Here is a 14,308-nt window from a genome sequence, read left to right on the forward strand (position 1 = left end):
TGTACTGGGATTTCCTTAAAGGCAGAGAACACATCTTAAAAATTTTAGTACCTTCTAGAGTAGTAGTTCTCAAACTTGGCTGCACATTTGAACCACCTGGGGACCTTTTAAAACTCCAACACCCGGGCCACACCCCAGAGCAGTAACTCGGAACCTCTGGGGCGAGACCTAATGACCAGTCCTGCGACACAGAGGCGAGGCTGAGAAGCACGGCCATGGAGTGAGGGGTGCCGTTGCTGTTTGGAGACCTACGTCAAACCCTTATCCCACCCATGTACACACACAACCGAAAGGCATCTACTTTCCTGGACTGGCAGCTCCAACAAGCTCTTAAAAGGCACAGTAAACCGGTCTCAGGCAAATACGCCAAGTAACCGCAGGACATAGTAAGGAAGTGCCTTAGCCCAAGAGAGAGTTCAGATGACACTTTAATAGTAACCACTTCCTGTGCCCACTGGTCAACGTGGCAACAGTAAGAGTCAACGCCAGCCTTTCTCTGCTGAGTGTCCTTCTCGCCATCGCTGCCTTCATTATCCTTCATTACTTGTGAGCAGTTGGCCTGGCAATCCCGATCACACGCTTCAACAGACCCAGGGCTATTTGGAGAGGCCACCTTCCAGGTCTGCAGAAACTATAAAACTGACCCAAACAAAGAAAACCGGTGGAGTTGCCAGGCAGCAGAGGCTCTAAAATATCTATATGGGAGAGGCGGAGGGGAAGTGTTCTGGTTGGAGAATAGAGCCAGAGGGCTTGTCTTAATCTTACATTTTCATAGCTAGCCTGCTGTCTGCACTTAGATTTTATTATGTGTGCAGGAGATGGTTTGGGGAATTGTGAAGATCAGTCACCTCAAGTCCCCCCGAAACCACGACATTAGCAAAGGCAGGAACCACAGATCCACAGGTCACCGCGCCAGCACCCGGGGCCTCTCCATTGCCTTTTCTTGGCTGTTCTCCAAAGGATGGACATCAGGCCACTTAGGGCCGCACACACAGTAATGGCAAGAAGAGGACAGGCAGAGCCAAACTGTGACAAACTGCTAACACCTCCAAAAGGAGACCCACAAGAGAAAAATATAAATAAATAAATAAATAAACAGACACCGTGGGATCTGGAAAGGAGAAAGTGCAGCAGATGCTAACAAGTGGACCTAGTCCTTTAGCTGAAGGAGGGAGGAGAGGCTGTTGCTATTGAACGAAAGCTCGGCTAGAGACCACAAATAGACACAAGTAACAGAAGGGGGCCTGAAAAAATACAACCGCACCAGGAAGTCCAGGACTTGCAGGGAGAAGAGTCTACGCACAGCTCTCAGAGAGCCACGTCTATCCTCGGATCCTGTAATTGCTTGGAACGTGGGGAGGACTGGGCAAGAAATGGGACGTGCTCTACGGCTACTGGAAAATTGCACTGTGAAACCCTGTGCAGTAACTTGGCGGTCGTTCCCTTAGGAAAATGGACATTGCGAGCTAAGGCTTACCTAGCCTAAAAACATTGGGAGCAAATTTTACCTACATTTCACTGTGCTGAAACTTTGAAGTGTAATGGGAGCTAAAGCTGAGTAGTGAGTGTGGTCTTCTGCCCCACCCCTGAAGAAAGAACTAGTGTGAACTAGATAGGTGGGCAGAGGAAGGGAATTTGGCAAGAACTGAAAAAGGAGAATGCTTTATTGAGACTATTCGGCTCAAATTCTGCTTACACGTATCTGAGAGAAATCAGGAGAGGCTGGGTAGGTTAGAGGCACAGGACAGACCCTGGTTACCCTCCTGATTCACTGTCAGCAGACGGCAGGGTGAATGAAGCCATTTGGGAACAGGAGTGCAACCACTGGAGCTACAATAGCTAACTTCTCTCTCTCTCTCTCTTTCTCTCTCTCCCTCTCTCCCTCTTTCTCTCTCTCTCTCTCTCTCCCTCTCTCCCCTTTTCTTTATTTTTTATTTTTCTAGTAATCTCTTTACCCAACATGGGGCTTGAACCCACAACCCCAAGATCAAAAGTCACATGCTCCTCTGACTGAGCCAGCCAGGCGCCCCTAACTTTTCTCTTTTTGATACGAAGAGGTAAACACTGTGAGCAGCGTTGTAACCTTAATTATTAAAAATAGAATAATTAAATAATTAAAATAACTATTTTATAGAATTAAAATATTAATTACAGAATATCACAGAATCAAGAACAGAATAATTAAAAGCTAAGTGGCTAGCTGGTCCTTGGGCAAACTCTAGAATCTCTGACAAAAGAGAAAGGTGCCTTCTTCAGACAAATGACTGAGTTGCCCTCTCAGACTCAGGAAATTGTTGAGAATGCTATGGAACTTCTCTCTTTAACGTCTATCTTATCAGTGTTCAATTTAGATTTGAAAAGATATAAAGGGTTTATGCCATCTAAATGTTCCTTTCTTCCCTTTAAGAACTGACATGTTCCTAAAGTGACTTAAAAGTTTCCTTTTGAATCCTAAGGAGCCTCCACTTCTTCCAGAACAAAATACTCAAATTTAGCATCTACAGGATCTTGACTAATTAAGAATGTAATACTGTGTTTGCGTTTCTGGCTTAGAAACTAGGGTCTTTGTTTCTGCTGGACTCCCAGCTGGCAGAGACCAGAAGAGGAAAACACGAGGGTTAAATGAGCAGCCTGCCCAGAAATTGAGAGTGGGAGAAATCCCTTATTACCAAAGATGCTTGAGTGTCCAGGAGCCAAAACGACAGAAAAAGAATCTTTTGGCTAATTTACGGTTGGCTAGCTGCCACCATTTCTGGCTGGTGGCCAGAGGGCCTTGGGGGTTGTGGGGGGAGGGATGGCAGGGTGCCATGGGAGAAGGTCAAGCACTTCATCGTTAAAGCTGCCTTTGGGTGTAGCTGCTCACTGGGAAACTGAAAACCTTTTGTCCAGCAAGCTTCCCAAGTGATTCCTTAGCACATGACATTTGCCAACCTTTACCTAACTGATCCCTTATCCACTCTGCCAATCAAAGCAACCATGAAATTTCATCTACACCAAACAGGAACAGAAAACAAAGCACTTGCTCCAATCCTCTATGACTTGATATAGAAGGCTTCGCTCAACAAATACCTATCGGGTGACATTAATGCTGTCCTCCATGCAGGGCAGTTTGTACGGGCTACTCCCAATTTGACTGGAAAATCATTTTTCCTGGTGAATTTCATTGTTATGTGAATTTCTAACTGCATGGAAGTCGCTAAACAGTGGAATTCCACGGTAGAACTAAAGTAAAGGTGGTACAGCTTTGTAAATAACCTACACACTTAGATTCAAACCTCTCTTGAGACAGGTAAATGACCTCAGGTTAAGTGACAGTAACAGCTCAACATCTGAGTGCCATGTCAACATGAAGCTGCCACGTAGCTGCCAGGACCATCACACGTGCTACTTCTGAGAAGGAAAAGCACTCTCCGGTGTCATTTAGTGGGCTTTGTGATCGGTTTCCTCAACATAAACAAAATAGGATGGGAGAATCCAAGGATTCCCAGATACACAGCAATCTGAGCTGTATATGAAAATTATTAGACTGCTGATGCCCTTTCATCCCTGAGAATTTCTGGGATCTAAAAAGAAAAGCATCATAATTCAAAAATTATATTTGAATCAAATAAGCAGCAATTCTGCATATATGAAAAGTAAAAAAAAAAAAAGTCATGGCTTCAATATGTAAAAATTAGAAAGTGAGCTGTCCGAAATCTAACAATTAAAAATATCGAGTACATCCAAATTCAAGAAATACTAAATACTGAAGTGTGTGTTCTTCCCACCAGTCTGGAAGAGGGTATGCGTAAGACTTAGCATCTGATTTAGGAAGCTAACTCAGGAACATCATCCCTAATATTAAGAATACAGGATCTAGGGACGCCTGGGTGGCTCAGATGGTTAAACGACTGCCTTCGGCTCAGGTCATGATCTTGGAGTTCCTGGATCGAATCCCGCATCAGGCTCCCTGCTTGTCAGGGAGTCTGCTTCTCCCTCTGACCCTCCCCCCCTCATGTGCTTTCTCTCTCTCTCATTCTCTCTCTCTCAAATAAATAAATAAAATCTTTAAAAAATATATATATATAGTTTCATTTTTCTAATTCTTAATTGTGATGTCTTAAAAATTACAGGACTCAATTTTATACGTTCTGACAATAATGACCCTATAACCCCATTTTTCTTGGTCTAATACTTTAGTCCAAGCCTATCTCCTAAGCCTTGTTGGTGCTCACATTTGATCATTTTAAAAGCCTGCCATTGTCAAATAAGGTTGGGAAAAACTGGCTTAAGGGCATTACACCCTGATGCTCAAAATGTCAAAGAGAACACCTGTTGGCAGCTCTAACATTTATTGTTTAATCAACTAAGGAAAAACAAAACAAAACCAAACAAAACAGTCAAGGCAGCAGGTACCAACCCAAAACAACTTAATACACTGATCAAAAAAACATGCTCACAAAAGAATCACAAAAAGAATTTTTAAGAACTTTTTAATATGGGTTACTGATCACTACTGATGGGTTATTCCTACTCCATGAGTAATCAAAGCCCTTAAGCTCTGTTCATTAAAATTCCTTGTATATTCCTTCTATTTTTCATGCTTTATAGGAGTTGCTCATTCATAAGTAAGAAGGAAAAACAACGTAGTGCAGAAAGCTCAGCACTGGTTTTTAGGAAGGTTGAGCTGGGGATCGGCTCACCTGCTTACCGCCGGACAACTTGATAGTATCTAACCTCTCGGAACTCCAGTTTCTAGATAATGTGGAGGACTAGATCAGGGGTCTTCAACCTTAGCGCTATTGACATTTGGGGCCAGAGAATTCTGTTTGGTGGGAGAGGGCTGTCCTGTGCATGGTGAGACAGTTATCGGTAGCCCTGACCTCTACCCGTCACATGCCAGTGGCAACCCCCAGCTGTGATGATCAAAAACATCTCTGGACTCCTGTCCCCAGGAGTGAGAAATCACCCCCAGTCGAGAATCACTGGACTAGGTATAGCCTCAATCTCTCTCTAGCTCTCATCTCCTACAAAATACATTAAATCTTATTTTCTTAAATGTTACTTGTTGAGACATTGGTCAACATGCCAATTGTGAGGATACACATTTTGATTTTTAGAGAAATTAAAATACGGTGACCATCTGTACCAATTCTAATTTTAGTAGGTTCCAAAATCTTTTAGGAATGAAAATTCACAAAAGAACATCGAAGCATGTAGGATGGAAACGAATGTAAATGAAGTATATCTCAATAATATTTTCGTCCCATTTTCTAGGGTACTTCGACTGGGTAACAGAGATAAAGAACACGTTTAATATGTTCTTCTTATCTAGTTCTACCACATGTGTACTCTTAGAAAACAAAGGGCCTTGTAATACCAGCAATTTAAAGCGCCTGACTTTTAGGAAGAAAGACACTTAAAGCTAGTAACAATCCTTTTAAAATATTTTTTAATAAGCACATTAGAAAAAAAAAAGTTTACACCATCTTAACACCTGTTTTTACTCCAAATTCACAGAACAGTTAAACAACTTACAACTTATATCTGGTATTAAATGTGCTGTGAAGTCATACATGTGTATACTTTGTGGGGAAAATAAATCACATATTCCATTTCCCTCGAGAACTATCATTATGTTACCAAGCGTTTTCTTCAGTGAAATTAGTTGTAACTGCCTAGAAGCCAGGCCCCCTTTCACAAGTGACATTCCTGACACTACACCCGAGAGGATCATCATGACCCAAGTAACCCCTTCTCGGCAGCAGGTCATTTTTTTCTGTTGAAAAGGCTAACTTCATAATTCACATGAAAGTATAGCAGACTTGTCAAAAGATTTTGCCTGCATTCCTCAAATTTAAAACTTATACCGGAGAAGGGACATCTTCAGAGAAAATTAAAGGCCCCATGCGCCCACGATTCTAAAATGACAGAACAATTGTTATATTCATAAAACCTCTAAATATAAAGGAAACGGAAATGTAAAACAAATATGCTCCTCTTTTTAAAAAGAGACACAAGCACAAAGAATACCAAAGTACGTGCCGGTGAGGAACATCTAGTCCTTTCCTTGACTGATGAGGCCAGGGAGGCTGAAAATCAAGTCCCAAATATCGGCATATGACAGAGGAGAACGTGTCTTCTCCCCACGCCTGCCCTAGTTTTCCTTCCTGAATTCAGTGTATTAAAGTGCCTGGTTAAACAATCTCGATGATGTTTACATAAGAAAACAAATAAGCGGTTATATTCGTTTTCCCAAGCTGCTAGGACAGGCCGCAGTTGTGGTGTACAGGAATGAACACAGTAATGGAAAAATATCAAATCCCATGAAAAGGCAGATGTTTGGGCCCATAGACTAATTCACCAAGTCCTCTGCTATTCCTTCTCACCTAAGTTTCTTCCAATAAGTGGACTAAAATATAGCCTTATGAACCACAGCCCAGCAATGTCCACATCAGTACAGAAGAGTGTGAAATAAAAACATATGTTGAGGGGCGCCTGGGTGGCTCAGTGGGTTAGGGAACCGACTCCTGGTTTTGGCTCAAGTCACGATCTCATGATTGTGGGATCGAGCCCCGCGTCAGGCTCTGAGCTCAGCAAGGAGTCTGCTGGGGTTTCTCTTTCCCTCTGCCCCTCCCCACACTCACTCACTCACTCTCTATGTCTCTCTCTCTCTCTCTCAAATGAATGAATAAATCTTTAAAAAAAAAATATGCTTAACCTGACATACCAAAGTCCAATGTGACTAAAACACAGACAGACAACATAGAGAACGACAGTAATGAGGACAGGTTCCGTAGGAACTGTGGAATCTGTCTCATTATATAAATGAAAGGATGTGTAGTATTCAACATAAAATCACATACCCTAAAAAAGTCATCTACCATTTGAATTGCCTGCTCCTACCCAAGGCTTCCCTAGGACACGCCTAGTTTCAACTGTTGCTCCCGGGCAAGGGAGCCCTTGCTTAAAAAGCCTAAAGCTGATATTTGGTGTGCAATGTGTCAATGAGGTTAGACCATCTATTTTCAGTTTTCAAACCACCCTTACTATTTTGTGCCATCAAAGGACAAGGAAGGAGAACAGTGGTTTATGGTGCTATACTCCCGCATCTGGATTATCTGCAGTGCAAAAGAGCTCTCTCTCTCTCTCCTTTTTTTAATAGCATGGTCCCTTATTATACAGTTCCTTCTTTTTAATATCAAGTAACATTCAGCATCACAACATTAGGTCAGTAACCCGCAATTCTTCAAATTCTCCCTTCTGACGGGATTTAAAATGCTTCTCGGCCGCGGCAGAGTATTGGTACCGCCGGCAAGGACAGCCTCATTTCGAAGTGTAGGCTGCCACCTACTGACCGTGATCCAGTCTCTCTCAACATTCAGCTCGTCCCCAGAAAGCTACGCAATTCCTTGCAAGATGCTCTTGGCTATGTCATTTAATGCCATGTATTCAACGAGATCAATATAATCTTTTAAATACAAGTGCTTTTAACTTCAAAAAAAATACTAAGTGGACAGGCTTCTGGACAGCTAAACATCCCTGGCCCGCACTCAAAAGGGCAGAGAATTATTTTTAAAAGATATATGCTATTTTTTTAAATATGGGAAAAGTTCTATTTTAATAGATTTCTCTTCACCACTTCCTTTATTCTTCACTCCTGAAGACTGACGTTCACTCAGTCTCATTAGAGAGAGTTGATTTAATTGTTCATATTGACCAACCTGGAATTATTCAAAACTTCAATTCATAGTCCTAAAGCACTTGTTAAAAAAAGAAAAAAAAAATTCACAGCAGCTGACAATACAGCTAAAAGTTAGTGCTTAATTAGCTCAGCCCCGTGTCGCAGAGACCTAAATCTGCAGGTGCCTTGATGAGTAGACGACTTTTTCAAGTGAGAGTTTCTCGCTGTTTTAAGAAAAAAATCTGACCAACCAAACATCATTAAAGGGAAATAAGGAAATCCCCTTTCTGAGGCAGTGGGCCATTGTCTTGGTGAGAGAGTGAAGGGTAAGTTCACTCAACAACATCCACTTCGTAAGTACAGACAGACACGATATTAGGAGCTCGGGATGCACAGATGACTTAAATATCCGTGGCCTTCCAGAAGCTGTCTGGGGCAGAGATGTGGGTGGGGAGACGACACTGCAGCCTGCACTATGTAAAAGCTATAAAATCTGAGCAGTGAAACCTAGTGCCTGAGTCTGCTTGGAGAGTCAGGAAGAGCTTTCTAGAGGAAACTTCTGAAGGCAAAAGCGGAGCTTACCAGGGAATCGGATGAGAGAGAGAGATCCAAATGGCATGTGCAAAGGACGAGAGATGGGGAAAAAGCAGAGGCTTAGGGAAAACATCTAGCGATTCAATATTGGTAAAGAATAAATTGAATGAGGTCAGGTAGGTAGGTAGAGGACAGATCTCAGAGTCTTTTGTATAAGCTGCCATGAGATGTGCCTTTTAGAACGGTCACACTGGCGGCCAGGTGGGGACTGGAGGGAGGCAGATTGCTAAGAACAGCAGTGAAACTGTCCAAGCAAAGATGATTAAGGATCTGAAGGCAGACCAGGGAGGTGAGAATGGAAAGGAGAGGTCACTTTAGAGACAAACCGTGAAGATGACTGGGGGTAAAGAATGGGAAAGGAGGAAGAGACTCAGATCCCACCCCCCAGTTTCTGGTTCAGGTAACTGAACGGATAGTGGCGTAGTCACCGAGATAGCAAGTGCAGTGGTCACTGTGGATCTGCTGGGTGGAGACAATGCACTCCGCAGAGTCTGAAAATAAGAGTTTGGAAATGCTGCGTTTGAAGTGACTGAAACACCGAGGTGATGATGTGCCGTGGTATAATGAGAACACAGATGTGAAGCTCAAGCCGGAGGTCTACACTGGATTTAGAAATTTGCCAGTCCCCAGTGAGCAGCAGGGGACAGGGGTGCAATGCCCCAGACAGAATGGGTGCAGTCAGAAGAGCACCACAGATGAGAACCTGGGCAGGCAGCCAACAGAAGCCTCGCCGGCCTCAACAAGCACTCGGCCCGCTACCACACTGGCGAGGGCAAGACAGGGAGAGCGAGGTGAGAAACTGCGCAGCCGCACAGCTACACCAGATGTAGACAAGCCTAAGTAGCTCAACTATAATTCGACCTCTGGTGTCCAATTCCACACGTGAGGAGCTTGGAAGTAGCCAGTCTGTCCTAACAGCAAGTCAAAAGCCGCACAGACTGAAAAATCAACAACTCTTCTTGGACCCGAGAGAGAGGAGAGAACACAGAGCAAACTGCTGTCCTCGAGACTGAAGAGACAGACAGAGGAATACGGGAAATCTTGACTTACCAGAGCTGAGACTAAGGAGTAAAAACCACTGTGAGAGCCAGTGCCAGGGAAGGAAAACTTGAACTGTAATTGAGGAGTTGCTGGAGGCTCAGTGCGAACAAGCCTGAGAATTAAAAACTCCAGGGATCCAGTCCTAAGGAGGCCTCCCCAATATTGTGAGGCTTACCTCCAGGAGCTCAACCAGATTCCTAGGATAAACACAGGAGAAAAATCCCCTCTTGCTTCCAGCTGGGGAAGCAGACAAGGAACCATTTTGAAATACACCAGAGCACTCCCTTCTTAAAAAGGCCTGACATCAAGGGAAACCTGGGTATTTATTGTCAGAGTGTAATTGACCTGGGGGAAGGACAATGCCCAACTCCAGGCAGCAACAGCCCTCCTGTCCCACCTGAGAGAGAGAAAAAAACACCTATGAAGTTCACAGTCCAGAGGCATAGGCTCAATAAAGGACTGAGACCTAATCACAGGACTACAGAATGCTTCCCTTCCCCAAACACCTCATCACCACATCTCTAAAGGCCTATTTACAGCAGTTCCTTTCACCCAGTGCATCATGTCCATCTAGCGAGAGAAAATTACAAGGCACACCAAAAGGCAAAATCACAGTTTGAAGAGACAGAGCAAGCATCAGAACCAGACAGGGCAGGGATTGGAATTACCAGACCAGGGATTTAAAACAACTATGATGAATATGTGAAGGGTTCCAATGGATAAAGTAGACAACATGCAAGAACAGGTGGGCAATGTAAGCGGAGCTGAAAATCCTAGGAAGAAAACAAAAGTATAATTCAATGTTTTAAACATTAGTTAATATATGCAAACATATTCAGATATATTCAAATATGATCTAGAAGTGTGTAAACCAAGAGGGGTACCATGGTCTTCTCTAGGTTATCTTTGGAAGTATGGACAATTTTATGTTTCTCCTTTATGCTTTTCTATATTTTCCAAATTTTCTTCAATGCATATGCATTGCTTTTGAAATCAAATGTATATAAAGGCTTTTCAATTTTTTTTAAAGAGCTAAAGTTTGTAGGCACCTGAATTAGGTGGAACTAACTGAGATAGTGTGAGACAGTTGAGATTGGCCCAACTATCTCAATCTCTAAACAGCTGTTAGAAAGAGACAGGAGAAAGCAGTGGGACAGGACTCAGAAAATCAACCTGCTATAAAGAGAAGAGAACTTCCTGGTAAGCAAGGTGGAACATGATGCCATGATGTCCTGGATTCAAATATAACACAACCTCAGAGAAGAGTGGAAAAAGAAAGAACAACAATTGGGAAAAAAAAAATCCAAAAGACTCTCCCCTCTTACTTGCATGCACCCATGAGCTTTAGAGAGCAGTGGCAAAGGTAAAAAGAAAGGTAGATGTCAACTCTTCCCCCTAAACTTAAGCACTTTGCTGACTTCCAGTTCAGGTAAGACTGAAAGAAGAAACGAAAAGTCAAATCACCTCAAAGTCACCCCTAACAGTAAGGAGTTGAAATATATTCCTTACACAGCAAGTTAGGAGGGAGGATGCTTGCATGGGCCAAAATGCACTGTTTGAAGTCTGAGTAAAATGAAATGAGTAAAAGCAATAGGCAGAAATCAATCACATGCCAAGCAAAAGACAGAGATCAGCTGAGGTAAGACGTGTGGAAGGATAATGGGATGGTGAATTTTTTTTTTTTTTTGGAAGAGGGAATAGTAAATCTCATGTGTCAACTCGGCTAGATGATGGTGCCCAGTTGTTTGGTCAAATAGTATAGATATTGCTGTGAAAGTATTCTTTAGATGTGATTAACATTTAAATCACTAGACTTTCAGTAAAGCAGATGGCCCTTCATAATATGGATGAGCTTCACCCAGTCATTTGAAGGCCTTAGGAAAAAAGACAGGCCTTAGGAAAAAAATTTCTTCCCCAACAAGAAGAAATTCAGCCTAAAGACTGCAACATAGAAACCCTGCCTGGGTTTCCAGCTTGCTGGCTTGCCCTACAGATTTCAGACTTGCCAGCCCCCTCATTATGTGAGCCAATTCCTTAAAAAATAAATCTCTCTCTCTTTCTCAATATAGATATAAGTGTAGACATAGATATATAGAGAGAGGGATGCATATAAATACAAATAGATATAGATGAATATATAATACCCATACATATATACACACATACATAGCTACAAATATATATATATATATATCCTAATGCTTCTAATTCTCTGGAGAACCCTGACTAATACAGGTAATAAAAGATGAAATCTATTAACAGAGACCAGTAGGGCAGAATCTTGAACTAGAGACACTGGAATCAAAATTGGGTAAGGTAGGCAGTAGTAAGAGATCAAAGCTTCCTGGATTTGAATGACATGAAAAACAATACATTTAATGAAGATGACTTTGGCATCTATAATATGTGTGATCTGAACCAGATCAGAGAGATACTGCAATTAGAACACATCAGGAGAAATCTAGGCCAAAGGATTCTGTGGATGGCTATGGAAATGGAAAACTAAACCAAACAACAAAAATAAAAACAAAAACCAACAACTATCTATACAATAAGGATATGGCAAACAATGGAACAGGCATCTTTTGTATCTTCAAGATATTTAAGGAAAAGTTATACAGGAATACTATTCACACATAAAGATGGTGACTTACCATACTTGTCTCGCAAGCCAACCGTACATCTAAAGACTCCTCCAAAGGCGACATCTTCACCAAATATTACTGAAAAACAATGTTTAAAGAACATGTTTTATTTAATAACCCTTAAGTGATACTGACAACAAAAAATAAGTAATTTAAATGTTTACACTTTAAATCAGAAAACAAATGAATCCGAGGTTTAAATCAAGGCTTCTCAACTTCAACATCACTGCCAGTTCGGACTGAATAATTCTTTCATTGTAGCAGCCTGTTCTGTGCATTGCAGACAGAGAGCAGCATCCCTGGTCTCTACCCAGTGGATGACAGTTGCGCCCCCCACTCCAAAACACACACACACACACAGTTGTGACCGCTAAAAGTGTCTCCAGAAGTCGTTAAACATAAAGGAAGAAGGGGGATTACAATCACCCCAACTGACAAAGAACCACTGATCTAGAATGTCACCTTGTTTTACCCATGAAGAAAACGAGGCCAGAGCAGTAGTAAAGTAACTTGACCAGTAGGAAAGCAAGGGGCAGACCTATGACTCACACTCCAAGCTCAAGTCCTCCACCAGTGGTTCTCTTTCTTACATGGTCTACAGTGAAAGACAACAATCTGAAGGGCTGAGGGAAAAGCATTCCAAGGTGAGAGAACAGTCCAAAGTAGGAAAAGAACCTAAATTGTGTGAAAGGAGGCAAGTATGGTGGGAGATAGTGAGCAAGGCAATGACAATAAAAATGGGTGTTCATGGAGCTGAATTAATTAACTCACCTAACCAGCTTTGTGGACCTTGGGAAAACAATTCACCCCTATTTACTCTTTGAGATCAATCATTCTCAGATGACATTCAAACAAAGCAAGATCTCCTCATCCACTAGTGTAGCTCTCACTTTCTCCTAACAAATAACTCTACTTTGCTTTACCTTAAAACCAGGGATTCTCAAGTGGAACCCCAAGGTATACTAAATATATATATTTATATATACTAATACATATATATATGAAGTAAAGCCAACCAAATTTAGAAATCATACAGAACAACTGTTTTTATACCAATAATTAAATTTGATAAGATAAAGTTATTTACAAATATAAAAGGTATTTCAAAAAAATCTTGTAAGTGGGATGACAATGTATCTCAAAGGAAAGCATGGAATCAAATCTTCATTTCATAAACAGATTCATAAATCTGAATGAAGTGGTACCTCCCATTTTTTTCTATATGCTGGAGAAACAGAAGTACACGGTAGGTATTAATCCAGAAAGTATTAATATAATATCAGGACCACACATACTATGGGAGAAAGTTGACTTGATGATGTTAGATATACATGAGAACTAATTCATAATGAATTGATTTTAAAAAATGTGTTAATATCATAATCTGATTATTTAACCTTAATCATTTGATCAGATCTTTTAAAAAAATTTCAGGGAGACGTAATGTTAACCGTTGAGCTTCAGATGCAATATTTCCAGCAAATTTTCAATTCTGAATTAACACAGCTACCACACTCACGCACAAAGGAAGTTTACCTGCAGTAGGATCTTTAGCCAATGAGTTATCCAAGGCACTTGTTATCGCCTGGAAAAGATTCATTTTCTGAGTTTGCCCTGTGAAAATTTAAAGAAAAAAATTTTTAAGTAACATTCCTACACTGCAAGATGTATAAAAAAATAACTAGTTTCTTAACAGTTGATTAAAACATGAATAAAATCAAAGTAGAAAGGAAGATACAGAATACACTATGTGAATTTATTGGATTATTCACAATGAGGCTGGTTTTGTGGAAAGTACAAAAGCAATATAGACTTCTGCGCTTGATGATGAAGCAAAATTTACACATATTAAGCAATTAAAAAACAAGTGTAAAAAAGGAAAAAGGAATTTAATCAAGTCACCAAATGTGTAGAGACAATAAATAAAAGTGATGGGAAGTCAGAAAAGGGAACCCGCCAGAGTAAAAGTGGTCTGGGAAGACACTCTGGACAGGGGTTAAATACATCATTAAAAGTGCACATGACCCGAGGCACATGTTAAATATGCCAGTAACAGCAAATAGCCATGGGCCATGAAACAATGAGGGAGGAAGGCTAATGATAAACTTGAGCACTCAGAACTCGCTGGTGTTTGGAGAGTACTACAAGCCCATGCCTCGACACACCAGGCTGAGTAATTCCTACAGTCTTACTGCTCAAGTATTATTTCTGCAAGCCAACCTCTGGCTCCCTAAATAGGTTGATAGGAGGGTGAAATGGAACAGTACATGGAAAGCACTTAGGACAGTACCTGACACAATGAGTGCTAAATAAATAGGAGCTATTTATTATTAGAAACTGGACTTTGCCCGTGTCCTTCATCCTG

At 41.4% G+C, this 14,308-nt stretch overlaps 1 protein-coding gene across 9 annotated transcripts in view; it reads right to left on the reverse strand.

Moving 5' to 3' along the window:
- The window catches only part of BCKDHB (branched chain keto acid dehydrogenase E1 subunit beta), a 206,941-nt gene that overhangs the window by 181,725 nt on the left and 10,908 nt on the right, over positions 1 to 14,308 (reverse strand). For all 9 annotated transcript variants that reach the window (XR_013441199.1, XR_013441198.1, XR_004911153.2 and 6 more), the window contains exons 2-3: positions 13,480 to 13,557; positions 11,953 to 12,021 (exon numbers count right to left, since the gene is read on the reverse strand). Coding sequence is in view for 6 of the 9 variants with exons in the window: in XM_036073139.2 (XP_035929032.1) it covers positions 11,953 to 12,021; positions 13,480 to 13,557 (147 nt within the window). In the remaining 3 variants the exon portion in view is untranslated. The remainder of the gene's footprint in view (positions 1 to 11,952; positions 12,022 to 13,479; positions 13,558 to 14,308) is intronic.

Source organism: Halichoerus grypus, chromosome 9 (assembly GCF_964656455.1).
Source record: "Halichoerus grypus chromosome 9, mHalGry1.hap1.1, whole genome shotgun sequence".
NCBI lineage: Eukaryota > Metazoa > Chordata > Mammalia > Carnivora > Phocidae > Halichoerus > Halichoerus grypus.